General features: G+C 40.9%; 2 protein-coding genes and 32 non-coding genes across 38 annotated transcripts in view; all 34 read right to left on the reverse strand.

The window, feature by feature from the left end:
• Window positions 1–41: 41 nt before the first annotated feature.
• On the reverse strand, window positions 42–114 carry trnak-cuu (transfer RNA lysine (anticodon CUU)). Its single transcript has one exon. It is a non-coding gene; the product is annotated as a tRNA-Lys (tRNA).
• A 235-nt stretch (window positions 115–349) lies between these two features.
• trnak-uuu (transfer RNA lysine (anticodon UUU)) lies at window positions 350–422 on the reverse strand. The gene has a single exon. It is a non-coding gene; the product is annotated as a tRNA-Lys (tRNA).
• Window positions 423–686: 264 nt separating this feature from the next.
• Window positions 687–759, reverse strand: trnak-uuu (transfer RNA lysine (anticodon UUU)). Its single transcript has one exon. It is a non-coding gene; the product is annotated as a tRNA-Lys (tRNA).
• Window positions 760–1,020: 261 nt separating this feature from the next.
• On the reverse strand, window positions 1,021–1,093 carry trnak-cuu (transfer RNA lysine (anticodon CUU)). The gene has a single exon. It is a non-coding gene; the product is annotated as a tRNA-Lys (tRNA).
• A 250-nt stretch (window positions 1,094–1,343) lies between these two features.
• Window positions 1,344–1,416, reverse strand: trnak-uuu (transfer RNA lysine (anticodon UUU)). Its single transcript has one exon. It is a non-coding gene; the product is annotated as a tRNA-Lys (tRNA).
• A 261-nt stretch (window positions 1,417–1,677) lies between these two features.
• Window positions 1,678–1,750, reverse strand: trnak-cuu (transfer RNA lysine (anticodon CUU)). The gene has a single exon. It is a non-coding gene; the product is annotated as a tRNA-Lys (tRNA).
• A 235-nt stretch (window positions 1,751–1,985) lies between these two features.
• trnak-uuu (transfer RNA lysine (anticodon UUU)) lies at window positions 1,986–2,058 on the reverse strand. Its single transcript has one exon. It is a non-coding gene; the product is annotated as a tRNA-Lys (tRNA).
• A 263-nt stretch (window positions 2,059–2,321) lies between these two features.
• Window positions 2,322–2,394, reverse strand: trnak-cuu (transfer RNA lysine (anticodon CUU)). The gene has a single exon. It is a non-coding gene; the product is annotated as a tRNA-Lys (tRNA).
• A 235-nt stretch (window positions 2,395–2,629) lies between these two features.
• trnak-uuu (transfer RNA lysine (anticodon UUU)) lies at window positions 2,630–2,702 on the reverse strand. The gene has a single exon. It is a non-coding gene; the product is annotated as a tRNA-Lys (tRNA).
• Window positions 2,703–2,966: 264 nt separating this feature from the next.
• trnak-uuu (transfer RNA lysine (anticodon UUU)) lies at window positions 2,967–3,039 on the reverse strand. The gene has a single exon. It is a non-coding gene; the product is annotated as a tRNA-Lys (tRNA).
• Window positions 3,040–3,300: 261 nt separating this feature from the next.
• Window positions 3,301–3,373, reverse strand: trnak-cuu (transfer RNA lysine (anticodon CUU)). The gene has a single exon. It is a non-coding gene; the product is annotated as a tRNA-Lys (tRNA).
• Window positions 3,374–3,623: 250 nt separating this feature from the next.
• trnak-uuu (transfer RNA lysine (anticodon UUU)) lies at window positions 3,624–3,696 on the reverse strand. The gene has a single exon. It is a non-coding gene; the product is annotated as a tRNA-Lys (tRNA).
• A 261-nt stretch (window positions 3,697–3,957) lies between these two features.
• On the reverse strand, window positions 3,958–4,030 carry trnak-cuu (transfer RNA lysine (anticodon CUU)). Its single transcript has one exon. It is a non-coding gene; the product is annotated as a tRNA-Lys (tRNA).
• A 235-nt stretch (window positions 4,031–4,265) lies between these two features.
• trnak-uuu (transfer RNA lysine (anticodon UUU)) lies at window positions 4,266–4,338 on the reverse strand. Its single transcript has one exon. It is a non-coding gene; the product is annotated as a tRNA-Lys (tRNA).
• Window positions 4,339–4,601: 263 nt separating this feature from the next.
• On the reverse strand, window positions 4,602–4,674 carry trnak-uuu (transfer RNA lysine (anticodon UUU)). Its single transcript has one exon. It is a non-coding gene; the product is annotated as a tRNA-Lys (tRNA).
• A 261-nt stretch (window positions 4,675–4,935) lies between these two features.
• trnak-cuu (transfer RNA lysine (anticodon CUU)) lies at window positions 4,936–5,008 on the reverse strand. The gene has a single exon. It is a non-coding gene; the product is annotated as a tRNA-Lys (tRNA).
• A 250-nt stretch (window positions 5,009–5,258) lies between these two features.
• Window positions 5,259–5,331, reverse strand: trnak-uuu (transfer RNA lysine (anticodon UUU)). The gene has a single exon. It is a non-coding gene; the product is annotated as a tRNA-Lys (tRNA).
• A 261-nt stretch (window positions 5,332–5,592) lies between these two features.
• trnak-cuu (transfer RNA lysine (anticodon CUU)) lies at window positions 5,593–5,665 on the reverse strand. The gene has a single exon. It is a non-coding gene; the product is annotated as a tRNA-Lys (tRNA).
• Window positions 5,666–5,900: 235 nt separating this feature from the next.
• trnak-uuu (transfer RNA lysine (anticodon UUU)) lies at window positions 5,901–5,973 on the reverse strand. The gene has a single exon. It is a non-coding gene; the product is annotated as a tRNA-Lys (tRNA).
• A 263-nt stretch (window positions 5,974–6,236) lies between these two features.
• Window positions 6,237–6,309, reverse strand: trnak-cuu (transfer RNA lysine (anticodon CUU)). Its single transcript has one exon. It is a non-coding gene; the product is annotated as a tRNA-Lys (tRNA).
• A 235-nt stretch (window positions 6,310–6,544) lies between these two features.
• Window positions 6,545–6,617, reverse strand: trnak-uuu (transfer RNA lysine (anticodon UUU)). The gene has a single exon. It is a non-coding gene; the product is annotated as a tRNA-Lys (tRNA).
• A 263-nt stretch (window positions 6,618–6,880) lies between these two features.
• trnak-uuu (transfer RNA lysine (anticodon UUU)) lies at window positions 6,881–6,953 on the reverse strand. The gene has a single exon. It is a non-coding gene; the product is annotated as a tRNA-Lys (tRNA).
• Window positions 6,954–7,215: 262 nt separating this feature from the next.
• trnak-uuu (transfer RNA lysine (anticodon UUU)) lies at window positions 7,216–7,288 on the reverse strand. The gene has a single exon. It is a non-coding gene; the product is annotated as a tRNA-Lys (tRNA).
• Window positions 7,289–7,550: 262 nt separating this feature from the next.
• Window positions 7,551–7,623, reverse strand: trnak-uuu (transfer RNA lysine (anticodon UUU)). Its single transcript has one exon. It is a non-coding gene; the product is annotated as a tRNA-Lys (tRNA).
• Window positions 7,624–7,886: 263 nt separating this feature from the next.
• Window positions 7,887–7,959, reverse strand: trnak-cuu (transfer RNA lysine (anticodon CUU)). The gene has a single exon. It is a non-coding gene; the product is annotated as a tRNA-Lys (tRNA).
• Window positions 7,960–8,220: 261 nt separating this feature from the next.
• trnak-cuu (transfer RNA lysine (anticodon CUU)) lies at window positions 8,221–8,293 on the reverse strand. The gene has a single exon. It is a non-coding gene; the product is annotated as a tRNA-Lys (tRNA).
• A 250-nt stretch (window positions 8,294–8,543) lies between these two features.
• On the reverse strand, window positions 8,544–8,616 carry trnak-uuu (transfer RNA lysine (anticodon UUU)). The gene has a single exon. It is a non-coding gene; the product is annotated as a tRNA-Lys (tRNA).
• Window positions 8,617–8,879: 263 nt separating this feature from the next.
• Window positions 8,880–8,952, reverse strand: trnak-uuu (transfer RNA lysine (anticodon UUU)). The gene has a single exon. It is a non-coding gene; the product is annotated as a tRNA-Lys (tRNA).
• A 261-nt stretch (window positions 8,953–9,213) lies between these two features.
• Window positions 9,214–9,286, reverse strand: trnak-cuu (transfer RNA lysine (anticodon CUU)). Its single transcript has one exon. It is a non-coding gene; the product is annotated as a tRNA-Lys (tRNA).
• Window positions 9,287–9,506: 220 nt separating this feature from the next.
• On the reverse strand, window positions 9,507–9,579 carry trnak-uuu (transfer RNA lysine (anticodon UUU)). Its single transcript has one exon. It is a non-coding gene; the product is annotated as a tRNA-Lys (tRNA).
• A 263-nt stretch (window positions 9,580–9,842) lies between these two features.
• trnak-uuu (transfer RNA lysine (anticodon UUU)) lies at window positions 9,843–9,915 on the reverse strand. Its single transcript has one exon. It is a non-coding gene; the product is annotated as a tRNA-Lys (tRNA).
• A 263-nt stretch (window positions 9,916–10,178) lies between these two features.
• trnak-uuu (transfer RNA lysine (anticodon UUU)) lies at window positions 10,179–10,251 on the reverse strand. The gene has a single exon. It is a non-coding gene; the product is annotated as a tRNA-Lys (tRNA).
• Window positions 10,252–10,811: 560 nt separating this feature from the next.
• LOC137779546 (LIM domain-binding protein 3-like) overlaps window positions 10,812–26,865 on the reverse strand; it is a 39,607-nt gene continuing 23,553 nt past the window's right edge. Inside the window, exons 6-13 of one of the 5 annotated variants that reach the window (XM_068567430.1) lie at window positions 18,756–18,845; window positions 17,918–17,968; window positions 16,510–16,808; window positions 16,062–16,425; window positions 15,778–15,958; window positions 14,801–14,921; window positions 14,599–14,714; window positions 10,812–13,779 (exon numbers count right to left, since the gene is read on the reverse strand). In XM_068567430.1, the coding sequence (XP_068423531.1) occupies window positions 13,690–13,779; window positions 14,599–14,714; window positions 14,801–14,921; window positions 15,778–15,958; window positions 16,062–16,425; window positions 16,510–16,808; window positions 17,918–17,968; window positions 18,756–18,845 (1,312 nt within the window). In that variant the 3' untranslated portion in view covers window positions 10,812–13,689. Of the gene's footprint in view, window positions 13,780–14,598; window positions 14,715–14,800; window positions 14,922–15,777; window positions 15,959–16,061; window positions 16,426–16,509; window positions 16,809–17,917; window positions 17,969–18,755; window positions 18,846–25,005; window positions 25,183–26,865 lie in introns of all 5 variants that reach the window. The other 4 variants (XM_068567434.1, XM_068567433.1, XM_068567432.1 and 1 more) reach the window with 4 other exon arrangements.
• On the reverse strand, window positions 21,299–22,961 carry LOC137779750 (uncharacterized). The gene is made up of 2 exons (XM_068567928.1): window positions 22,682–22,961; window positions 21,299–21,788 (listed from the first exon to the last, which is right to left on the reverse strand). Exons 1-2 carry the CDS (start codon window positions 22,959–22,961, stop codon window positions 21,682–21,684), a joined length of 387 nt encoding a protein of 128 aa, XP_068424029.1. The 3' UTR covers window positions 21,299–21,681.

Consider the following 26,865-nt stretch of genomic DNA (forward strand, 5'->3'; position numbering starts at 1 on the left):
ATTTTCTCCGAGGGAGTATATCATGACAACATTAAATGAGACGCCTGAACAGGGACTTGAACCCTGGACCCTCAGATTAAGAGTCTGATGCTCTACCGACTGAGCCATCCAGGCTTCGAAAAGGGGATTTCTTCGTACAGAAATCTGTTGAGAATAAAACTGTAAGACTTTGAAGCACTACCACCTAATTCTGGACTGGAGTAGGGTTGACACTGAGTCGAATGTAGCCTGAGAAAAACTGAACACTATTGGGATGACTTCAAGTGCTCAGATATAGCCAAATACAGAGTTTAGTCACAACTCTGTCATGGCCACAATGTAACGTAAATCATGACAATATTAAATTAGCCGCCTGAAGAGGGACTTGAACCCTGGACCGTCAGATTAAAAGTCTGATGCTCTACCGACAGAGCCATCCAGGCTTCGAAAGGGGTACTTTTTCGCACGAAAATCTGTTCACAATTAAAACTGTAAGACCTTGAGGATTCACCAGCTAATTCTCGAGTAGAGTAGGGTTGACAATGAGTCGAATGTAGCCTGAGAAAAACTGAACACTATTGGGATGTCTTAAAGTGCTCAGATATAGGCAAATACAGAGCTTAGTCACAACTCAGTCATGGCCACAGGCAGATCTCCTTGATATTGATTTTCTCCAAGGGTGTATATCATGACAACACTAAATGAGACGCCTGAACAGGGACTTGAACCCTGGACCCTCAGATTAAAAGTCTGATGCTCTACCGACTGAGCCATCCAGGCTTCGAAAAGGGTATTTCTTCGTACAGAAATCTGTTGAGAATAAAACTGTAAGACTTTGAAGCACTACCACCTAATTCTTGAGTGGAGTAGGGTTGACACTGAGTCGAATGTAGCCTGAGAAAAACTGAACACTATTGGGATGTCTTAAAGTGCTCAGATATAGCCAAATACAGAGTTTATTCACAACTCCGTCATGGCCACAAGAAGACTTCCCTGTTAACGATTATCTAACAACGTAAATCATGACAGTATTAAATTAGCCGCCCGGACAGGGACTTGAACCCTGGACCCTCAGATTAAGAGTCTGATGCTCTACCGACTGAGCCATCCAGGCTTTGAAAGTGGTACTTTTTCGCACGAAAATCTGTTCACAATAAAATTGTAAGACTTTTAGGCATTACCACCAAATTCTGGACTGGAGTAGAGTTGACAATGAGTCGAATGTAGCCTGAGAAAAACTGAACACTATTGGGATGACTTAAAGTGCTCAGATATAGCCAAATACAGAGTTTAGTCATGGCCACAAGAAGACATCCCTGTTAACGATTATCGAGCAACGTAAATCATGACAATATTAAATTAGCCGCCTGAACAGGGACTTGAACCCTGGACCCTCAGATTAAAAGTCTGATGCTCTACCGACTGAGCCATCCAGGCTTCGAAAGGGGTACTTTTTCGCACAGAAATCTGCTCAAAATTAAACTGTAAGACTTTGAGGCGTCACCAGCCAATTCTCGAGTGGGGTGGGGTTGACACTCAGTCGAATGTAGCCTGAGAAAAACTGAACACTATTGGGATGTCTTAAAGTGCTCAGATATCGCCAAATACAGAGCTTAGTCACAACTCAGTCATGACCACAAGCAGACTTCTCTGTTGACGATTATCTAGCAACGTAAATCATGACAATATAAAATTAGCCACCTGAACAGGGACTTGAACCCTGGACCCTCAGATTAAGAGTCTGATGCTCTACCGACTGAGCCATCCAGGCTTCGAAAAGGGGATTTCTTCGTACAGAAATCTGTTGAGAATAAAACTGTAAGACTTTGAAGCACTACCACCTAATTCTGGACTGGAGTAGGGTTGACACTGAGTCGAATGTAGCCTGAGAAAAACTGAACACTATTGGGATGACTTCAAGTGCTCAGATATAGCCAAATACAGAGTTTAGTCACAACTCTGTCATGGCCACAATGTAACGTAAATCATGACAATATTAAATTAGACGCCTGAACAGGGACTTGAACCCTGGACCCTCAGATTAAAAGTCTGATGCTCTACCGACTGAGCCATCCAGGCTTCAAAGGGGTACTTTTTCGCACAAAAATCTGTTCACAATTAAAACTGTAAGACCTTGAGGATTCACCAGCTAATTCTCGAGTAGAGTAGGGTTGACAATGAGTCGAATGTAGCCTGAGAAAAACTGAACACTATTGGGATGTCTTAAAGTGCTCAGATATAGCCTAATACAGAGCTTAGTCACAACTCAGTCATGGCCACAAGCAGACCTCCTTGATAACGATTTTCTCCGAGGGAGTATATCATGACAACATTAAATGAGACGCCTGAACAGGGACTTGAACCCTGGACCCTCAGATTAAGAGTCTGATGCTCTACCGACTGAGCCATCCAGGCTTCGAAAAGGGTATTTCTTCGTACAGAAATCTGTTGAGAATAAAACTGTAAGACTTTGAAGCACTACCACCTAATTCTGGACTGGAGTAGGGTTGACACTGAGTCGAATGTAGCCTGAGAAAAACTGAACACTATTGGGATGACTTCAAGTGCTCAGATATAGCCAAATACAGAGTTTAGTCACAACTCTGTCATGGCCACAATGTAACGTAAATCATGACAATATTAAATTAGCCGCCTGAAGAGGGACTTGAACCCTGGACCGTCAGATTAAAAGTCTGATGCTCTACCGACAGAGCCATCCAGGCTTCGAAAGGGGTACTTTTTCGCACGAAAATCTGTTCACAATTAAAACTGTAAGACCTTGAGGATTCACCAGCTAATTCTCGAGTAGAGTAGGGTTGACAATGAGTCGAATGTAGCCTGAGAAAAACTGAACACTATTGGGATGTCTTAAAGTGCTCAGATATAGGCAAATACAGAGCTTAGTCACAACTCAGTCATGGCCACAGGCAGATCTCCTTGATATTGATTTTCTCCAAGGGTGTATATCATGACAACACTAAATGAGACGCCTGAACAGGGACTTGAACCCTGGACCCTCAGATTAAAAGTCTGATGCTCTACCGACTGAGCCATCCAGGCTTCGAAAAGGGTATTTCTTCGTACAGAAATCTGTTGAGAATAAAACTGTAAGACTTTGAAGCACTACCACCTAATTCTTGAGTGGAGTAGGGTTGACACTGAGTCGAATGTAGCCTGAGAAAAACTGAACACTATTGGGATGTCTTAAAGTGCTCAGATATAGCCAAATACAGAGTTTATTCACAACTCCGTCATGGCCACAAGAAGACTTCCCTGTTAACGATTATCTAACAACGTAAATCATGACAGTATTAAATTAGCCGCCCGGACAGGGACTTGAACCCTGGACCCTCAGATTAAGAGTCTGATGCTCTACCGACTGAGCCATCCAGGCTTTGAAAGTGGTACTTTTTCGCACGAAAATCTGTTCACAATAAAATTGTAAGACTTTTAGGCATTACCACCAAATTCTGGACTGGAGTAGAGTTGACAATGAGTCGAATGTAGCCTGAGAAAAACTGAACACTATTGGGATGACTTAAAGTGCTCAGATATAGCCAAATACAGAGTTTAGTCATGGCCACAAGAAGACATCCCTGTTAACGATTATCGAGCAACGTAAATCATGACAATATTAAATTAGCCGCCTGAACAGGGACTTGAACCCTGGACCCTCAGATTAAAAGTCTGATGCTCTACCGACTGAGCCATCCAGGCTTCGAAAGGGGTACTTTTTCGCACAGAAATCTGCTCAAAATTAAACTGTAAGACTTTGAGGCGTCACCAGCCAATTCTCGAGTGGGGTGGGGTTGACACTCAGTCGAATGTAGCCTGAGAAAAACTGAACACTATTGGGATGTCTTAAAGTGCTCAGATATCGCCAAATACAGAGCTTAGTCACAACTCAGTCATGACCACAAGCAGACTTCTCTGTTGACGATTATCTAGCAACGTAAATCATGACAATATAAAATTAGCCACCTGAACAGGGACTTGAACCCTGGACCCTCAGATTAAGAGTCTGATGCTCTACCGACTGAGCCATCCAGGCTTCGAAAAGGGGATTTCTTCGTACAGAAATCTGTTGAGAATAAAACTGTAAGACTTTGAAGCACTACCACCTAATTCTGGACTGGAGTAGGGTTGACACTGAGTCGAATGTAGCCTGAGAAAAACTGAACACTATTGGGATGCCTTCAAGTGCTCAGATATAGCCAAATACAGAGTTTAGTCACAACTCTGTCATGGCCACAATGTAACGTAAATCATGACAATATTAAATTAGCCGCCTGAACAGGGACTTGAACTCTGGACCCTCAGATTAAAAGTCTGATGCTCTACCGACTGAGCCATCCAGGCTTCAAAAGGGGTACTTTTTCGCACAGAAATCTGTTTAAAATTAAACTGTAAGACTTTTAGGCATTACCACCTAATTCTCAAGTAGAGTAGGGTTGACACTGAGTCGAATGTAGCCTGAGAAAAACTGAACACTATTGGGATGTCTAAAAGTTCTCAGATATAGGCAAATACAGAGCTTAGTCACAACTCAGTCATGGCCACAGGCAGATCTCCTTGATATTGATTTTCTCCAAGGGTGTATATCATGACAACACTAAATGAGACGCCTGAACAGGGACTTGAACCCTGGACCCTCAGATTAAAAGTCTGATGCTCTACCGACTGAGCCATCCAGGCTTCGAAAAGGGTATTTCTTCGTACAGAAATCTGTTGAGAATAAAACTGTAAGACTTTGAAGCACTACCACCTAATTCTTGAGTGGAGTAGGGTTGACACTGAGTCGAATGTAGCCTGAGAAAAACTGAACACTATTGGGATGTCTTAAAGTGCTCAGATATAGCCAAATACAGAGTTTATTCACAACTCCGTCATGGCCACAAGAAGACTTCCCTGTTAACGATTATCTAACAACTTAAATCATGACAGTATTAAATTAGCCGCCCGGACAGGGACTTGAACCCTGGACCCTCAGATTAAGAGTCTGATGCTCTACCGACTGAGCCATCCAGGCTTTGAAAGTGGTACTTTTTCGCACGAAAATCTGTTCACAATAAAATTGTAAGACTTTTAGGCATTACCACCAAATTCTGGACTGGAGTAGAGTTGACAATGAGTCGAATGTAGCCTGAGAAAAACTGAACACTATTGGGATGACTTAAAGTGCTCAGATATAGCCAAATACAGAGTTTAGTCATGGCCACAAGAAGACATCCCTGTTAACGATTATCGAGCAACGTAAATCATGACAATATTAAATTAGCCGCCTGAACAGGGACTTGAACCCTGGACCCTCAGATTAAAAGTCTGATGCTCTACCGACTGAGCCATCCAGGCTTCGAAAGGGGTACTTTTTCGCACAGAAATCTGCTCAAAATTAAACTGTAAGACTTTGAGGCGTCACCAGCCAATTCTCGAGTGGGGTGGGGTTGACACTCAGTCGAATGTAGCCTGAGAAAAACTGAACACTATTGGGATGTCTTAAAGTGCTCAGATATCGCCAAATACAGAGCTTAGTCACAACTCAGTCATGACCACAAGCAGACTTCTCTGTTGACGATTATCTAGCAACGTAAATCATGACAATATAAAATTAGCCACCTGAACAGGGACTTGAACCCTGGACCCTCAGATTAAGAGTCTGATGCTCTACCGACTGAGCCATCCAGGCTTCGAAAAGGGGATTTCTTCGTACAGAAATCTGTTGAGAATAAAACTGTAAGACTTTGAAGCACTACCACCTAATTCTGGACTGGAGTAGGGTTGACACTGAGTCGAATGTAGCCTGAGAAAAACTGAACACTATTGGGATGACTTCAAGTGCTCAGATATAGCCAAATACAGAGTTTAGTCACAACTCTGTCATGGCCACAATGTAACGTAAATCATGACAATATTAAATTAGACGCCTGAACAGGGACTTGAACCCTGGACCCTCAGATTAAAAGTCTGATGCTCTACCGACTGAGCCATCCAGGCTTCAAAGGGGTACTTTTTCGCACAAAAATCTGTTCACAATTAAAACTGTAAGACCTTGAGGATTCACCAGCTAATTCTCGAGTAGAGTAGGGTTGACAATGAGTCGAATGTAGCCTGAGAAAAACTGAACACTATTGGGATGTCTTAAAGTGCTCAGATATAGCCAAATACAGAGCTTAGTCACAACTCAGTCATGGCCACAAGCAGACCTCCTTGATAACGATTTTCTCCGAGGGAGTATATCATGACAACATTAAATGAGACGCCTGAACAGGGACTTGAACCCTGGACCCTCAGATTAAGAGTCTGATGCTCTACCGACTGAGCCATCCAGGCTCCGAAAAGGGTATTTCTTCGTACAGAAATCTGTTGAGAATAAAACTGTAAGACTTTGAAGCACTACCACCTAATTCTGGACTGGAGTAGGGTTGACACTGAGTCGAATGTAGCCTGAGAAAAACTGAACACTATTGGGATGACTTCAAGTGCTCAGATATAGCCAAATACAGAGTTTAGTCACAACTCTGTCATGGCCACAATGTAACGTAAATCATGACAATATTAAATTAGCCGCCTGAACAGGGACTTGAACCCTGGACACTCAGATTAAAAGTCTGATGCTCTACCGACTGAGCCATCCAGGCTTCAAAAGGGGTACTTTTTCGCACAGAAATCTGCTCAAAATTAAACTGTAAGACTTTGAGGCGTCACCAGCTAATTCTCGAGAGGGGTAGGGTTGACACTGAGTCGAATGTAGCCTGAGAAAAACTGAACACTATTGGGATGTCTTAAAGTGCTCAGATATAGCCAAATACAGAGCTTAGTCACAACTCAGTCATGGCCACAAGCAGACCTCCTTGATAACGATTTTCTCCAAGGGAGTATATCATTACAACACTAAATGAGACGCCTGAACAGGGACTTGAACCCTGGACCCTCAGATTAAAAGTCTGATGCTCTACCGACTGAGCCATCCAGGCTTCGAAAGGGGTACTTTTTCGCACGAAAATCTGTTCACAATTAAAACTGTAAGCTCTTGAGGATTCACCAGCTAATTCTCGAGTAGAGTAGGGTTGACAATGAGTCGAATGTAGACTGAGAAAAACTGAACACTATTGGGATGTCTTAAAGTGCTCAGATATAGCCAAATACAGAGCTTAGTCACAACTCAGTCATGGCCACAAGAAGACCTCCCTGATAACGATTATCTAACAATGTAAAGCATGACAGTATTTAATTAGCCGCCTGAACAGGGACTTGAACCCTGGACCCTCAGATCAAAAGTCTGATGCTCTACTGACTGAGCCATCCAGGCTTCAAAAGCTGTACTTTTTTGCACGAAAATCTGTTTACAATAAAACTGTAAGCCTTTTAGGCATTACCACCTAATTCTGGACTGGAGTAGAGTTGACACTGAGTCGAATGTAGACTGAGAAAAACTGAACACTATTGGGATGACTTAAAGTGCTCCGATATAGCCAAATACAGAGCTTAGTCACAACTCAGTCGTGTCCACAAGAAGACCTCCCTTTTAACGATTATCTCGCAAACGTAAATCATGACAATATTAAACTAGCCGCCTGAACAGGGACTTGAACCCTGGACCCTCAGATTAAAAGTCTGATGCTCTACCGACTGAGCCATCCAGGCTTCAAAAGCTGTACTTTTTCGCACGAAAATCTGTTTACAATAAAACTGTAAGCCTTTTAGGCATTACCACCTAATTCTGGACTGGAGTAGAGTTGACACTGAGTCGAATGTAGCCTGAGAAAAACTGAACACTATTGGGATGTCTTAATGTGCTCAGATATAGCCAAATACAGAGCTTAGTCACAACTCAGTCATGGCCACAAGCAGACCTCCTTGATAACGATTTTCTCCGAGGGAGTATATCATTACAACATTAAATGAGACGCCTGAACAGGGACTTGAACCCTGGACCCTCAGATTAAGAGTCTGATGCTCTACCGACTGAGCCATCCAGGCTTCGAAAAGGGTATTTCTTCGTACAGAAATCTGTTGAGAATAAAACTGTAAGACTTTGAAGCACTACCACCTAATTCTGGACTGGAGTAGAGTTGACACTGAGTCGAATGTAGCCTGAGAAAAACTGAACACTATTGGGATGTCTTAAAGTGCTCAGATATAGCCAAATACAGAGTTCATTCACAACTCCGTCATGGCCACAAGAAGACTTCCCTGTTAACGATTATCTAACAACGTAAATCATGACAGTATTAAATTAGCCGCCTGGACAGGGACTTGAACCCTGGACCCTCAGATTAAGAGTCTGATGCTCTACCGACTGAGCCATCCAGGCTTTGAAAGTGGTACTTTTTCGCACGAAAATCTGTTCACAATAAAACTGTAAGACTTTTAGGCATTACCACCAAATTCTGGACTGGAGTAGAGTTGACAATGAGTCGAATGTAGCCTGAGAAAAACTGAACACTATTGGGATGACTTAAAGTGCTCAGATATAGCCAAATACAGAGTTTAGTCATGGCCACAAGAAGACATCCCTGTTAACGATTATCGAGCAACGTAAATCATGACAATATTAAATTAGCCGCCTGAACAGGGACTTGAACCCTGGACCCTCAGATTAAAAGTCTGATGCTCTACCGACTGAGCCATCCAGGCTTCGAAAGGGGTACTTTTTCGCACGGAAATCTGTTTAAAATTAAACTGTAAGACTTTGAGGATTCACCAGCTAATTCTCGAGTGGGGTAGGGTTGACAATGAGTCGAATGTAGCCTGAGAAAAACTGAACACTATTGGGATGTCTTAAAGTGCTCAGATATAGCCAAATACAGAGCTTAGTCACAACTCAGTCATGGCCACAAGCAGACCTCCTTGATAACGATTTTCTCCAAGGGAGTATATCATTTAAACACTAAATGAGACGCCTGAACAGGGACTTGAACCCTGGACCCTCAGATTAAAAGTCTGATGCTCTACCGACTGAGCCATCCAGGCTTCGAAAGCTGTACTTTTTCGCACGGAAGTCTGTTCAAAATTGAACTGTAAGACTTCGAAGCATCACCAGCTAATTCTGGACTGGAGTAGAGTTGACACTGAGTCGAATGTAGCCTGAGAAAAACTGAACACTATTGGGATGTCTTAAAGTGCTCAGATATCGCCAAATACAGAGCTTAGTCACAACTCAGTCATGGCCACAAGCAGACTTCTCTGTTGACGATTATCTAGCAACGTAAATCATGACAATATTAAATTAGCCACCTGAACAGGGACTTGAACCCTGGACCCTCAGATTAAGAGTCTGATGCTCTACCGACTGAGCCATCCAGGCTTTGAAAGAGGTACTTTTTCGCACGGAAATCTACTCGAGAGGGGTAGGGTTGACACTGAGTCAAATGTAGCCTGAGAAAAACTGAACACTATTGGGATGTCTTAAAGTGCTCAGATATAGCCAAATACAGAGCTTAGTCACAACTCAGTCATGGCCACAAGCAGACCTCCTTGATAACGATTTTCTCCGTGGGAGTATATCATGACAACATTAATTGAGACGCCTGAACAGGGACTTGAACCCTGGACCCTCAGATTAAAAGTCTGATGCTCTACCGACTGAGCCATCCAGGCTTCGAAAGGGGTACTTTTTCGCACAGAAATCTGCTTAAAATTAAACTGTAAGACTTTGAGGCGTCACCAGCTAATTCTCGAGAAGGGTAGGGTTGACACTGAGTCGAATGTAGCCTGAGAAAAACTGAACGCTATTGGGATGACTTAAAGTGCTCAGATATAGCCAAATACAGAGCTTCGTCACAAGTCAGTCATGGCCACAAGCAGACCTCCTTGATAACAATTTTCTCCGAGGGAGTATATCATGACAATATTAAATTAGCCGCCTGAACAGGGACTTGAACCCTGGACCCTCAGATTAAAAGTCTGATGCTCTACCGACTGAGCCATCCAGGCTTCAAAAGGGGTACTTTTTCGCACAGAAATTTGTTTAAAATTAAACTGTAAGACTTTTAGGCATTACCACCTAATTCTCGAGTAGAGTAGGGTTGACACTGAGTCGAATGTAGCCTGAGAAAAACTGAACACTATTGGGATGTCTTAAAGTGCTCAGATATAGCCAAATACAGAGCTTAGTCACAACTCAGTCATGGCCACAAGCAGATCTCCTTGATATCGATTTTCTCCAAGGGTGTATATCATGACAACACTAAATGAGACGCCTGAACAGGGACTTGAACCCTGGACCCTCAGATTAAAAGTCTGATGCTCTACCAACTGAGCCATCCAGGCTTCGAAAAGGGCATTTCTTTGCATGAAAATCTGTTCACAATAAATTTGTAAAACTTTTGGGTACAACCACCTAATTCTGGATTGTAGAAGTTTTGAAGCGCTCATTTATTACAAAATTCACAACTTAGTCACAATTCAGTAATGGCCTCAATCAGACCTCCTATATCAAAGCTATCTTTAAACATGATGTCCTTCACTGGGACGCAAACCCAGGCCATGGTGGCTCAATTCAGAATACAATGTCTTGAGACAGGAGCTGCTGGGATTTTCCCCAGTTCTTTTGTTTACATGCAAAACACCAACATTTCAGCCATAGCGGTTCTGCCTATTTCACAAATTTTAAACCTTAGTTTATTTTTACAAATAAGAAACCGTGAAATTGGAGATTACAATCTTCTGTGAGAAGCAGTGCTAGGATTAGTAGAACATTTCCCTGTGGCCTTAATCGGTAACTTTCTAAATCCATTTCTTGTGTGAATCAAAATCAAACAAAATATCCTGTCAACTTACCAGAAGAAAGAAGTATTTTAAATAGACAAAAAAACTTTTACACCAGATGCTTTTACGTGTTTTAAGTGCTCAATTTATTCAACTTGCAACACACATATTTATCAAATATTTAAAACCTGTTCACAAATGTTGTAAAAGCAGCTGAATCTCCAACAATCTTGAGAGTCTTTACTTCAGCTTCAATCCTTCCTTAATACTGTGGCATTAACAATGTTCCACTTAATAGCTCATTGACATCAAAAAACGCTCTTAACAATGTTAAAAAGTGACGCAGTCACAGCGACACTAACCAATCCTGACGTTGACTCGCTCCACATGCTGTGACAAGCTGTGACGTTCTGCGTGCACTCATTCATCCTCTGAAAAAAACACGCAAAACTGTATAAAATACTCAAATTAAAAACTGTACACCAGCACACAAACACATCGCAACAGTCCGAGTGAGTGTGTGCCAGTCAGACAGACAGATCAAGGAGTGGCCTAAGGCACAATGCACTGCAGGGTATGAACAAGCTTCCCCACATAAACGTGTGTGAAAGCCATTTTAAGTTAATCTGAGAAACACATATTCCTTAAACTAAAATGTCTTCCCCTCTAAATTATGTATTCAGTGTAGCTCAGGCTCCGTTCACACTGTAAGATCACAGAAGTGCTCACGCTCCGTCATGAAAGCGAACCAGGCAGTTTCATTTTTAAATTTATTTTGACCTTTGAAAGAGCATCATTCAACGTATTTTGTGCAAACAAAGAACGGATCTGAAATAGATCAAGCGGTTCATTGAGCTGCAGTTCTTCTAACGGCCACTAGGTTCTGCTAAAAACACCATGTTTGCATGAGCTGAATGGGGAAACCCACCAAATTTCTCTCTACAAATATACAAGGCAATAAAAGGTTCAGCGCCCAGGCCTTATCCCCTCTTCTAAATACATCTGAGTGGAGATTTTTGGAAGTGTTTGTTCTTTCAAACAGACTTAAAACACCTGTCCAGAAGATGAAAATGACACCTCAATTACAGATATTGCCCTCAGAAGATTGTACGTGCATTCATCAGGTGGACACAAAAATCCTCCGCTGCCCCAGAAGTGACATTGTTTTCAATCTTGTGTGTACAAGATAAAATAAATAAAATCAGTTGGGACTTCAGGGCCCTCATAGTATCCTGTAACAGCCATTAAATAACACAGTCTGACGGCCTGAGGTGTGAACGGAGCCATGAATGAAGTCGCCCTGGAGTGACAAATGTCACCGTAATAAACTTTCAAGCTCTTACAATTCAGGACAACAAACACAAACACAATAAATACACTAAATAAAGACTAAGTCAACACTCACAATTCACCTTGTGATGCCAAACATCCAAAAGACGAACGAAAACAATTAATAATTGGATGAGCACCGAACACAGCAGTGATGATATATTAACTCTTAAATAAGTCTATTATTATGAAGTTCAAAGTTATTTGTTGCACAGTAACACCTACTGTACACAAAGTCAAAGAGGGATTAGTAACTACACACACTCTGCAACAGCCAGGGGTTCACCTGCAAAAACAAATACACTGAAATACTGTGCAAGAGCAGGAAATACGTCCAGGCAGCATCAAACACTCTGTACAGGAGATATGTGGCTGTTTAAACTACACAATTCTGTCTCTTTGTAGTCATTTGGCATCTCACTATGGCTATTTTGTCTCTCCATGTAGTGGTTTTGTGTGTCTTCTAGTGTCTCTTTGTGGTCGTTTAGCAGCTATGCGGTCTTTCTGTGTCTCTCAGCAGTCGTCAGTTGTGGTCATTTTGTGTCTGGGTGCTCTCACAGTATCATTGTGCACTTGTTTGTTTTTTTATTTTCGACCACACAGGTGAACCTGCTGGAATGAGGACACACCTGGTTGTGTTACATTTACTGTCTCACTTCTAACAACATGTTAGATAAGGCTTGTTCATGGGCTGCACCGAGGTTCATTTCACTGTCGCACAACTCCAAGAAATAAACAATGAACAATGAACTGAAGGTTGAGAGCATTTTAGTATCTTTACTGTGATTTATATTTTAAATAGTAGTGAGCTGAACCAAACATTAATACAACAGTTGTGTTAGTTTAGTTAAGTGAAAAAAAACATTTCAAATACCTGAAATCTGAATCAAAAGAGGCACATTACTGAGTCAAGTCAAGATATGATGAGAACAATATTCTGGAGATAAACTCACGTTTTACAGTTCGAGCTTTTGGAGTCTCGAGTGTGCCACGAGAACAGTCGTCTAAATTAAATCAATTTATAAATCACACATCTAAAAAAAAAACAATTGTAAATAAATGTTTTTAAAATGTAATTGAAGCGAAACAAAACTGAAAAGAAAATAGTTTTAATTATATCTAGCAACCATTTTATTGAGTATTTTGTCAATAAAAAATAACATGGTCGTTTAATTTGCTTTTGTTCAAATTAACCACAATTGATTAAATTACTATTTATATTTAATGTAATAATATCTTGATATTATTCATCTTTTTTTGAATTGTCAATTTAGTCACACATATGTATTTTACATTTCACAGTTCATTAACTGATGAAAATACAAGTTATTTAACTTGGCACACTCCAGACGCCGTATAAAACGTACAGTTCTGAGCCGAAGGGCACAGCGGTCACATCGAGTAGTTTCTGTTAGAAAATATGAGAAAAAGAAAAGAACATAAAAACAGTGTGTTGGAACAGCAACAACAACAACAACATGACTCCTTTTTCATTCTCTTTCGATCACCAGGCAGCGTCGTTTTAATCAGTAATATTAATGCACAAAAAGAAAAAGAACAATGTATTTTTTTTGCATAAAGAGCATCTGCATGCACGTCTTGCAAAAGTTGTTGTCGTCGACTCGGGTTCGTTTTCCGCGGCCGGCGGCGTCCCCAGCTTTTTTTTTTGGTCTACACATTGATGGCGTGAGCGTGCTTCTTGCACAGAGGTTTGTCTTTCTTTGAGTAGAAAGGTTGACCCTCAAGGTTCACGTTGCAAACCTGCAGGCAACAAACACCAGAATCAGATCCATTTATTGCATAGTGAGTTTACACAAACAAGGAATATGTCCCTGTGGAAGGTGCACAACATTTAACAACAACAACAATGAACACTTAACTATATAAAAAAAAAATATATATACATATATATTTTATATATAAAAATATATATAAATATATATATAAAATATACATATATATATATATATTATTATCTGTATATATATATATATATATACAGATAATAATAATACAAAATAAAAGTATAAAAATTTAGATAAAACAAGTAAATAAGTAAAAATGCAACAAGTAAAGTAAAAAAATAAATAATAACAAGTAAAGTAAAGTGCACGGAATGAAGTTATTGATTGTGTGAAAGTGACAGGTGAAGGGTAAAGTGAGTGAAATATTGCAAAGTTGTGCAAATTCATTTCTTTCTGGACTTTTTCTTCAGCAGAAAGATCAAAATAAAAACTCTTTAAAAAGAGATTTTTAACCTCGATGGGCCTTTCCTGGTTAAATAAAGGTTTAAATAAAAAATTAAATAAATAAAAACCTCTCGTGATACCTGTGGATTATCAACAAAGACACTGTTTCTGTAAAAATATGCTGAATGATGTCAATATTTCCAAAGCTGTGAGTGCTACAAACCTAACTCCACCCACCTCCATCATACTGATGTGGAAGCAGAAACTAATTTCTCAAAACCTGGAGAAATAAAACCAAAACTATCTGCCTTCATAAATCCTTCAGCGGGACGAGAGAGACGAAGCTCTGACTCATTTTAAGGAGGACTTTGTGTTGGTTTCTCGCTCTCACCGCACAGACGAAGCAGGTGTCGTGCCAGGTTTGACCCAGAGCCTCGATGAACTTATCGCCCGCTTCAACGGGGAAGTCGCAGCCGTGACACTTAGTGCTGAAGAGTGAGATGTAATCTGAAAACAGAGAGACCACAAGACATAAAAAAATACAATCTGAGCGGTTTTACTCCGACGTCGGAGCGCGGCGAACGGCGCTGTACCTTTCTCGCAGTACGGCTCTCCGTCCTCCATGTGGAAGAGGCTGTTCCCGAAGGCTTTGCCGCAGGCCGCGCAGACGAAGCAGGTGGTGTGCCACGTCTGCCGCAGGGCGTGCATCACTTCCTGTAACACACGACACGACGTGTCGAGCGTTAGCATAGTGTGTGTGTGTGTGTGTGTGTGTGTGTGTGTGAACGTGGACTTTAGCCTGTGTTTTATTTGTATTGTATTTTAAGGGCCATTTCAGTTTCTCATCATGTTTGAATCATTTTTTAACCATTGCACACTCTGTTTACATTTCATCTAATTCCCTTAATATACTGCAGTTATTTGTATTCCATTGTTTATATATATTTTACATATTTTGCACATTTTACACACTCTGTTTACATTTCATCTATTCAATACACACTGCACAGCTATTTGTATTCTATTGTATATATATATATTTTATTGTATATATATTTTATATATATACACATATATTTTATTTTTTATTTTGTATATATCTGTTATCCCTGTTCTTCTATTTTTTTTATATTTGTTTACATTTAATTTAATTTTCTTAATACACTGCAGGTATTGTTTTTATTCCATTGTGTGTGTGTGTGTGTGTGTGTGTGTATATATATATATATATATATATATATATATATATATATATATATATATATATATATATATATATATATACATTACATTATTTTATTTTATTATTTTATTTTGTGTGTTTAGCTCATTTAGTTTACTCCATTGTGTGTCTGTAAAGTGTGTGGCGCTACTACTATAACAACAAATTTCCCGTTAGGGATTAATAAAGTACATATCTATCTATCTATCTATCTATCTATCTATCTATCTATCTATCTATCTATCTATCTATCTATCTATCTGCTACAAGTCATATATTACTTTCATTACTGTCAACTGATCGCAGATCGCTCTGCAGGTCTACGGTTGTGAAGGTGGAGCGTCTCACCCCCATGATCTTGGTGCTGCATCGGGCGCAGGACGGAGCGAAGAACTCCTCGTAGCAGTTCTCGCAGTAGACGTTGTTCTGCTCCTCCACGAAGCTGACGTCGGCCAGCGACATGTGGCAATAGTGGCAGTGAAACTCCTCGGGGTGCCAGGACCGGCCGAGGGCCACCAGGAAGGGGCCCCTGGGAACACCGGGCTCAGTTGGAGGCGACATTGTATGATGTTCTCACTCGTTTTCCCACAGTGATTAGAATTAAGATCATATACATATTCTGTATAATTTACCTGATGACGCTGTTACAGGACCCACACAGAGGCGTGCGGCTGCCGGCGGCGACCCTCTCCGCCCGTTGGGCCACGCCCCTTGCCACAGGTGCAAACGGGGCGGGGCTTGCCGTCATGGGGGCGGGGCTATGAGCGGCAGGTGCAGAGTGAGCCGGGTTGGGGATGTACGCCGGAGGGGGAGGGGCGCCCTGGGGCAGCGGCTGCATCTTCATGGTGGTCGTCATCTTGCTGGGGTCGAACTTGTCGGCGAAGTTGGTGTCGGACACCCAGGGGGGCCGGTTGGAGGAGGCGGGGCCGCCCGGGGGCGGGGCCGAGCCAGCGGCTGGAGGGCGGGGCTGAAGTGAGGCAGGAGGTGGAGCCGAAGCTGGAGGGCAGAGAGAAAATGATTTGGGTGAGAGCTTTCAATGAAGTGCAACCTCAACAATAACTGTTTCCCAGGTGCTCTCACCTGGCTGCGATGGGTAGATGCAAGCGGTGCTGACCACCTTGGGAGGGGCGGAGCCAAGAGGGATCTGAATGGAGCTCTGCTGAGTGGGCGGGGCCTGTTGCGTAGGGGGCTGCTGGTACTGCTGCGGGATTGGCTGCTGGTACTGCAGCGGGATTGGCTGCTGATACTGCTGCTGTGGGATTGGCTGCTGATACTGCTGCTGTGGGATTGGCTGCTGATACTGCTGCGGGATTGGCTGGTACTGCTGCGGAGGCGGGGCTTGTTGGCCCTGATGCATGGCAGGAGGCTGACCATATTGGCTGGAGAGGGATGAAAAATTGTGTATTAATGGTCGTGATTTTGTGAGCAGTGGGTTTTGAGCCTCCTGAAACTTCAAACTAATTAAAGAGCCCAAGTTGTAGTTTAAACATTTAACATAATTAGCAAAAATACTTACCTGACCCTCCAGATGTCAGGCACCGATTTGTTAATTTGCAGGTCAGAAGTTGTCTCAGATACATAAAACTTCTGTTGCCGTCGTATATAAATGTGGTTCATATTTAATCTACATGTTTCATTGTTTGACCTGCAAATCAGCAAATCTGTTAGTTAGAAGAGATTCAGCGTGTTATTCAGCTGATGAACCGATGAAGTTGTTACTTGACAGTTAAAAAGTGATCCTTGAGGGTCATCTGTTTTAAAAATAAAGGCCTCAGTCGGCTTCAAACGAAGTGTTTGTTGGATTTTCTAACTCTCTATAACTCTGAACTGGTATTGTGTATCCCTCTGTCCCCTAAAGTTGTGGAAAAAAATGTTTATCTGCGAAAAAAAATCACTTTAAAAGATGTTTTGATAATAACTATGAACATCCAGCATGATATGAGCCAGATTCCCCAAAAAAGCCTCCTAGAGCGTCAATAAGACACCTTTTTGGAAAGATTAGGACCTAAAGAATCAGAATCTGCAACAGAAATCACAATAAAACAAAGTCTTGGTCTGTTAGGAAGGAGTTTCAGTCAAAAAACTGTGTTGTTCGGTTCAAAAATAGAGAAATATTACATATTTTAAGCCAAAAGATTGGCTGAACGGGGCATGCTGGGACTTAAAATTGGCGCAGGAGGACTTTTGCGCACGGTTTTCAAAAAGGTTTATTGAGCTTAAGAAGCAGAATCGAGTATTTTCCCAGACTAAGGTCTAAAATGGCGTAAAAGACTTCGAGGACGTCGAGAACACGACGAGCTCGCGTGAAGCAAACTGAGGCCTTGAGTTTCACTCTCGGTCCTGCGAAGAAGTTTTAGATGAAGAAGCCTCCGCTGGATGGCAGATGTTGTGTTACGTATAGAAGAGGCGGCGTGAAGTGAAATTAAAAAATGAAAAACAAGCTGGCAGCATATGGACTCGGGCGCTGGATCCCTGCAGGTGTCGCTACCTGGAGACTCGGTGCTGGACGCCGTGAGCAGCGGCCGACTGTCGCTTCAGGCTGCAGGTGCAGAGACAACAACAAGCAGAGGTCACCGTGATGATCTGCATCCCAAAAGGTCACCACGGGGTCACCGCCTACGGCTGCTGCTGCAGATGCATCAGGCTGTTTTCTATCCACAGCTGCCTTTTTTTTTTTTTTTTTAAAGATTGTGTTGGTTATGTTTCTCAGCCTCTAACAAGTCATCAGCTGTGTCCCAACAAAAAGCCTGAGATATAAGGACAAAATATGCCTCACGCAGGTCTCATCACCATCAAAAGAGCCGACACACAAACACATCAAAAACACTTGGGCCTCGTTTCGATGACATCCTGTGAGTCCCAGAACAACACAAAATCCTCCAGTAGCACAAAACCAAAAAAACACGACATCATGTGACAGCAGACAAAACTACGGAGAGTCAAGAGGGTCAATATCTGCAAACAGACATGTCACTTTATGGCTGTATCCTCAGCACATTGTGTCATTTGTTTAAAATAAAGTAAAAATAATTTTGACTTTATTTTACTTTGTAAGAGTTTTGTGATATTTTATAAATTTATATATTTTTCTGTCTAATTTTTATTCCTCAATCCAAATTATTCCGTTAAATATTAAACATTTTTAATTTAATGTTACTGAAATCTCCTTTTCATCTTTTTAGTGAAACACTTTCTGACTTCCTGTCCGTGGCTCTAAGCTCCAACATGAACACACAATACTTGTTGATTCATAATGTCGTTGTGAGTCCGCACATGTGAACGCAATAAAATAAAAAATTTTAAAAAGCCCACAGCTGATTGGTTACCTTTGAGGGGCGGGGCCAGGTGAAGCAGGGTTCAGAGGCTGCGGGGCGGAGGGGGCGGAGCCAGCAGAAGCTGCAGCATGCTCAGAGGGGCTAAAGCACAGGAAGCGTTAGCAGCAGCAGTGAGAGAGACACGCAAGAGCTGCAATCATAATATATACAGCACACGCTGAACATTTACAGTATGTAATGACACACACACACACACACACACACACACACACACACACACACTGTTTAGATCAAATTAGTCAAAGATCAGATTAGTTGAAGCATGGAGAGAGAAACTGATTGTTGAAAACTGTTATTGTCTCATGCACGAATCAAAAAGCTCGATATTGCTCAAGTTAAAAAATGTATGCTTTGTTTTTTTCCAAAAAAACAAAGGTTCCTTTAAAAAAAACGATGTTTTCTCATCAGAATGAGAAGTGGAGGAAGATGTGAAGAACTAGACGTCCACGTTGGGGACGTGCAGCTGTTTTGAAATGAATAAAAAATATAATAGAACAATGAATAAATGTGAAAAAATACCCAAAATAGCTGAAAACATTGTTTTTTTTGTATTTTATAAATTATAAATAATCTGTACATAGGTGGGCGTCGACTCAAAACCGATATTTCTTTGTGTTTTATGGCTCTGTGAGTCACGTCTGGGCTGCTCCCTGCAGCATGACTTAGAGACAGAAGGGAAGCGACCACAGTCTCTTCACTGGCGGGTAAAAGCTCGACCTCCGCTCCCATTGATTCACTGCACGGCCAACGCCGGCCGACGGGAGGAGGGAGGGGCGGATCGATCGTGCGTAATGGAGGGATGATTAAATAAGTGTGCGGAGCGGAGAGAGCTCCATCCATCAGTGCTCAGGATGGAGGAGGGGTGGAGGGTTAAAAGCTTTGTGGGGGAGCGAGCGGACCGCCGCGCTGTGACGTACGACGGCGTCTGATTCTCCGTCGGCTCGGATTCTAGTTCACAAACACTTTGAAGAAGGCGGCGGCTACGACACAGGGAGGAGAAGCTGAGAGAGCAACAGGAGACGTGGAATAAAAATCCCTATTTAGTCGGAAACTCCAGACATTTGGTCCAAATGTAAAGACAGACTGCAGATTTTTCTACATTGTGAAATGTTTCCTAAACGATGTTGAAAACTGTGGAACCAATTTTTGTCTCCAGACCTCCTTTTCTCCCTGTGTTTGAGTCGTTGTAGGAACCCCAAATTAATTCCAATACTTGTGTTTATTGTATGTATTTGTTCAGCAAAGTCTTAGGAAAAAAATGTATATCTGCAAAAAAACATTTTTAAAAAGATATTTTGATGGTAACTATGAACATCCAGCATGATATGAGCCAAATTCCCCCAAAAAGCCTCCTGGAGCATCAATAAGACACCTTTTTGGAAAGATTAGGACCTAAAGATCAAAATCTGCAACAAAAATCACAATAAAACAAAGTCTTGTCCTGTTAGGAAGGAGTTTCAGTCAAAAAATGGAAAAAGAATTACGTATTTTATGCCAAAAGATTGTCTGAATATCAGTAATGGTGGAAAAGTATTAAGATTCTTTATCTAAATAAAAGTACAAATACCACACTGTAAAAAACTAAAGAATTACAGTTAAAAGTAAGTCCAAACCTCAACATTATTATTAATATAATGCTACAATACAGATAATGCTATAATGACATATATAACGCTACAATAATAAGACAATGTTACAATACTATAATACAGATTTTTTTGTTGTTGCTATTTGCACTTTTTTAGCTATTTTCACTATTATTATTATTATTATTATTATTATTATTATTATTATTATTATTATTATTATTATTATCTGTATTCACTCACTATATCAGATTTGTGAATATTTTTACATCTTTTGTTTGGACACTTGGAGGAATTGACATGAATTGATCGAGTCTCATTACTGAGTTTCAATCCCGAGGTTCAGGCCGTGAAGAAGAACACCGAGACCTCTCTGATGAAGAGTTTGTGTATCAAGGGATGAAAATCTATTATTCATGTGACTGTAAATGTTATGGAGGATTGTGCTCTTCTTCTTATTGGTCCTCAGGTCACAAGCAGGACAAACTGCTCTCATGCTCTCTTTCATCAATCAATACCGAGTTTGATCGATATAAAAATGACTCTGTTCATGTGATCTCACAGACAGCACAAGCTTTGTGTTAGTCGGTCCCACTGCGCCCCCTGCTGGAGGAACCAGCTCCCTCCACGAGACTAATAACTAATCAATAACTTACCAGGAATCTGCTGACTTGACAAATCAACCTGCAAATATCTGAATCATTGTATGATTTGTTAATGTTGACTAATTTCTTTTCTACTGGTGGTTTAAGATGAGGACAATAGATATTTAAATAGGACAGATTAATTCAATCATCATAAAGAAATGTGCTGAATATTATTAAAGGAACTAATCCCAGTCAAATTTAAATATTACATACTAAAATTCAATCAAAAAGTACTTAAAGTATGACAAGTTAAAGTAATATTTAGGTACAAACAATATTATAATAATGATTGAAGCGGATTTTAATTAAATATCATACTTGATCAGTCAATATTTTATATTTTCACCTGATTAACGTGAACATATTGGTGCTTAAAACAACTTTTGTTGAGTTTTATGTGCAACATTTTAAGTATCTAAGCTGTCAGATACATGTTGTGGACTATAAAGTACGTTTAGAGAAATAAGTAGTAGATATACAGCAGCAGTACTTCCCACGATGGCCGCTTTTCAAAATAAGAGTCTAAAAGCGGTCCAAGAGGAGTTTACCTGAATGTTCAGGATCAGTTTCAGACAGGTGACCTACAGGGGCAGTGAGAGCAGGTGTTCGGGGGCGGGGCAGAGTGTACAGGTGAGCAGCCGGTGGGGGGGAGGGGTCAGCAGCTGTCTACTGGAGCTGTGCTGCCTACCTGCTCCTCCTCAGAGCCTCCTCCTCCTCCTCCTCCTCCTCCTCCTCCTCCTCCTCCTCCTCCTCCTCCTCCTCCTCCTCCTCCTCCTCCTCCTCCCTTTGTACTGTAACAGACAGAAGCAAAGTGGAGAGCAGACGTCAGTGAGCGTCCTCAGGTTAAAGTGCACAAACGAGTGATGCAGCTTCAATAGAAACACTAATTATTGTTATAATGTGGTTCAGTAATAATTAATGTTCACTTGAACAAATTCAAACTCTGCGTTTGAACCGTCTTCTCCCCGTCGTACAACCCTGAGGTATTAAATTAAAGCTGAAATGATGTATTTCTTCTTCTTTAGGGGACAAAACTATTTCAAATGCAAATAACACATTTCGTGGCTGGAATATACTTTTTTTTATTTTTATACCTCCGTTAAAATAAGTACACTTCATATACACTACACATACTTAACACTCTGTGTAAACTTAATTAATGTCCTTAAATACACACTGCACAGTTATTGTATTCTATTTTTGTATATATATATATATACATATATATATATATGTATATATATATATATATATATATATATATATATATATATATATATATATATATATATAAAACATATTTTGCACACTCTGTTTAAATTTATTTTATTTAATATTTAATCTCCTCAATACACACTGCACAGCTATTTGTATTATATTGTGTATATATATTTTATTCTGTATATATATATATATATGTATACACATATATATACATACATTTTTTAATTTTTTTTATTTATTTATTTTTATTTATTTTCCATATATCTTTCATCCCTGTTCTTATATTTTATTTTATTTTGTGTGTTTAGTTTATTTAGTATATTCCATTTAGTAAATAATCTACATATCTATAACTATCTAAATATTATAGAAGAAGAAAACGATCAACAGCTGATTCAAACTTTCCAGTGACGGTGCACATTTATCTGAACCTTTACACTTTAAATGAAGTGAAACTCACAGGACTCGGTGCCGGTCATGTGGGCCAGGACCCGGAAGGACTTGGACTGCGTGTGGACTGAAGCGCTGCGCCGGCCCCGTTGGCCCCGGTCGCCCGGGTCCAGGTCCTGGTGCCGGTCCAGGTCCCGGTGCCGGTCCTTCTCCTCACTCTGGACGGCCTGATAGACCGGGGAGGCGCTGTCTACGAGAGCATCTCTAACCAGGAGAGGACTGCAACACCCCAACACCACCACCACCGACACCACCCGACACCACCCGACACCAACACCAAACCAAGCCATTAACCGAGACGCTGCAGCCTGACAGGACTTTTAGGGGGAGTGTTTATATTTTTTTGTGGGGGGGGGGGGCTGCTGCCTTTTCACACAAATCTAGAAAACATCTTCATGATAAAAAAAATGCGGATGGTGCACGAGAAAGAAAAGAAGATGAAAATAAAGAGACTTAATAAAAAGATGCATGCAAATGAGATGAAGAGCTCCAGGTTTGTTAGGCAGAATGAACGGATGTAACCTGCTCAAAGAAGGAGAAAAGGAGCTCAGAGCATTCACTTTGTGACCAGTTTGACTTATTTCTTTACGTCTGTTTCATTATTTTTTAATTTCTTCTCCCCTGTGAGTTATAATTATTATTATTTTGTCTGTTTTAGTTTTGAATTCTGCTGCCGTCTCTCAACGTGAAAGTAGAACGTGAAGAAAGAAAAGTAAATGTGTGTAGATGTGCGGAGCAATTTCAAGTTTTTGTTCTCCCGGTGGAGAGAGAGAGAGAGAGAGAGAGAGAGAGAGAGAGAGAGAGAGAGAGAGAGAGAGAGAGAGAGAGAGAGAGAGAGAGAGAGATGCTTCATGCACTGCATTGATTGTCTCTGTGAGAAGACGAAGAACAACACACAGCAGTATTTTTCTCCATGATTGCCACAACACACAATGCACAACACACACAGCAACAACAACAACAATAGGAGCTGTGTAATGCTTCAGTAATGAATGAATAAATGTTGGAAAAACCTGATTTAAAACACTTAGTAAATCTACTTTCTTATTTTAGGCTGGTTTCCAATTCTAGTGTTTCTTTTAAATTATATTTTGTATTATTATGAGACAAAAACCGGCTTTTGTTCACTTCATTCTCTCTTTTGTTGTTTGCTAAAAAAAAAAAAAATTGTCTGAGGTTTGATTAATGCGAAGGATGAACCCAACAGATCAAAGATATTGAATTTAATCTGAATAAAGACTTTTCTTTTAATTCACTCAAACGTACGTGAGTTTAAAAGTCTAATCTGCAGCTGGTGTGCAGCAAGTCTTTAATGGATGAGTGTATATGATGCGTTAGCTTAGCGTAGCACACACTGCACTCAGCGAGCTGTTATTAACATGCACACCGCCTTCACAGCGCTTCAACCGCAGATTTAATCTGAAGTTTAGAAAATGTCCATTTAACACCGTTGATGTCTGAGGTTATGAAAAACATTTGCCATTGTCATCCTGTGTGTGAATGTGTGGCTGCTCAGAGACGCTGAATGCTTCAAATACTTCAAACCACGCGTTCAATACATGAACACAAACGCTGCAGCAGCACCATCGACCATGAACGCACCACAAAGAAACCGCTTCAAAAACCCTCCAACAATCACATGAACCAGAACTGCTGCAGGAACATTTGTACAATCACTGTTTTCTTCTTTCTAACCTTCAGAAATCACCAAGACAATAAGAAGGAGGAGGAAGAGGAGGAAGAGGAAAAGGAGGAGGAGGAGGAAGAGGAGGAGGAGGAGAAGGAGGACTAGGCAAGGACAGGTGAGTGTTTGGGATTAACTACGTTAACATCCACCATCGAAATATAACGAAAGACTGAGAAAAGGGGTGATGAAGAGGAGGGAAATGAGGAAGGGAGGAAGAAAGACAACCTCGAACTAATATTTTTGTTGGCAAATATGTTTTTTAAGAAAAACATAAGTGCTGACTGGAATAACTTGGATATTTTTAAAGTTAAGGAAGTGTGACGTGTTGATAAATTAGTAAATAAGTAGTATTTAAACATAATTTGAGTGTTTAGTAAGGAGGAAGATGATCTTGTTGGAGAATACACTCTCTGAAAACACAACACAAAGTACTGATATTTCTTTAAATTAACTATAAATTATGTGTTTTGCAAAATTCCTCAATGTCGGCCAATCGTTTCCAGGAAAAATTGGCCGGACATACGTAAAATGTCAATTTGAAGAGGAAGATGAGAAAGTAGAAGAAGCTTGAAGCATCGGTAAGAAGCAAAAGGAGGCAAAGGAGGAAGGATGCGAGGAGGAAGAGGGGAAGAGGAGGAGTTTCTTACCCGCCGTCGTGCCCCTTCCCCTGCGTCTGCCCCGCGATGACGTCCATGATGGCGTCCTGCGAGTACATGCTGATGGGCGTGTTGTACTGGGCGTGGATGATGGTGGCCTTGCCGCCGGGGCCCTTCACCTCGATGGGCTTGTGGGTGGGGAGGGGGCCGGCGGGGTTGAAGCCGGCGCTGTGACGCGAGAGCGGCGGCGACGACGGAGAGAGAGAGGGAGGAGAGGACGAAGGACGGAGGATGGAGAGGTGGAGGAAAAAAGGGGGAGAGGGACGTTTGTGAGAGGGAAGGCGGGTGATGTGGCCGACGTGAGCGTTAAAAAGAAGAAACGTCCCGCCATGCTCACGACATCACGACACAAACACACCGTCAGGTTTCATCTGACGCAACGATCTAATAGTCTTCTCTCCAAAAACACCTCATCACTCATCATCCATCCCTATGGCTGTGGTTCTCAAACTTTTTGAGACTCGTCCATCCTTTTTTAATTAATAGATTAAAGTAAATGTAAATCCCTTTCAAGTAAACCAGATTGCTCCATCTGACAAAAACTAATAACATGTGCAATCACTTTGTTTAAACAATGCAAATAAAGTTATATATGTGCAAAAAATAACTCATACTTGGCAAAAAGATGACCAAGGAAGCCGGTTGGATCCCTGTTTTCTCCCCATAGCTTAATGTTGAAGTGTCCTTGAGCAAGGCACTGAAGCCCCAGAGCTTCACAGCAGCACAAAGATCCTTCATTACTAAGGATGGTGACATGCAGAGAATAATCCCCACTGTGGGATTAATAAAGGATCCTTGAAATTAAAAAAAAAAAATCTGCATCTTATGGAAGCCCATTTCTGACACACACACACAAAAATGAGCACCAAAAAAAATATTAGTACCAAAAAAATAAATAAAAATGAGGACAATAAAAAAAAATACAAATAATGAGGACCAAAAAAAGGGGACAATTAAAGAACTTTTTTTTTCTTCTTTTTTTTTAAATTTTGTATTATTCGTTGACAAAAATGAAATAAAAACATCTAAGCAATTTCATCACTTTGGTTTTACATTACCTTCATTTAAATGTAAATATGTATTGTTCATACAACAAAACAAGTACAATTCACATATTGTCCAATTTTAGTAAAGTTCTCATTTCCCTCCTGGAATGAAACGGGAATTTTTTTTTCCAAGTCAACGAAAAGAAAAAAAAAAAACATTTTTTTTTTGTTCTAAATTTTTAATTGTTTTTTGGGTACTAATTATTTGTGGTGAAAATGGGCTGCCATACGATTTTCCCCCCGCGCCCCACCTGTAATACCTCGGTGCCCCACTAGAGGGTCGCGCCCCACAGTTTGAGAACCACTGCCCTATGAGCTTGTCCACACTACACCCTAAACGTTCATACTTGCAGAACAACGTGACTGATTATGTGAAATATTCGCAAACTGGTTGTTCCAACACTTGAAAGAAACAAAACCAATCAATGTTTTCCTTTTCAAACCGACTGCAGATGCAAAAAAAACCCTCCAATCTGATCCCACCACGCAGATAACTGCTGCATTGGACTCTGGTTACAGTAGATTTACGCAGCAGCTTAAACAAGTCGTTTCTATTTTAGACTCCATCTTGTGTTACTTTCGCTTCGTCTCTGTTGAGCTCGAACATATTTTGCCCATCACCGTTTCAACCTTTGTAAAGTCCTTTAATCCGACTTATGAATGTTTCCTCATTGTCCGTCGTGGGTCAACTTTAAGTCGACGGTATGAGCGTCAAACCAAACCGAGCACACCGGACACAAACATTCAGTTAGAGATTACAAATCAGGTTGTTTCTGTTGTGTTCATCCTCCACATTAATCAAACC

The sequence above is a fragment of the Clinocottus analis genome, unplaced genomic scaffold (assembly GCF_023055335.1).
Source record: "Clinocottus analis isolate CAN_PGR_092001 unplaced genomic scaffold, fCliAna1.0.p SCAF_8, whole genome shotgun sequence".
NCBI lineage: Eukaryota > Metazoa > Chordata > Actinopteri > Perciformes > Cottidae > Clinocottus > Clinocottus analis.

What these genes read in the sequence shown, in the direction of transcription:
- LOC137779750 (XM_068567928.1), bottom strand. Translation starts at nt 22,961, where the DNA reads ATGGCTTGGTTTGGTGTTGGTGTCGGGTGGTGTCGGGTGGTGTCGGTG. An exon ending in CATGACCGGCACCGAGTCCT is followed by an intron (nt 21,789 to 22,681) that starts GTGAGTTTCACT and finishes TGTCTGTTACAG; the next exon opens with TACAAAGGGAGGAGGAGGAG.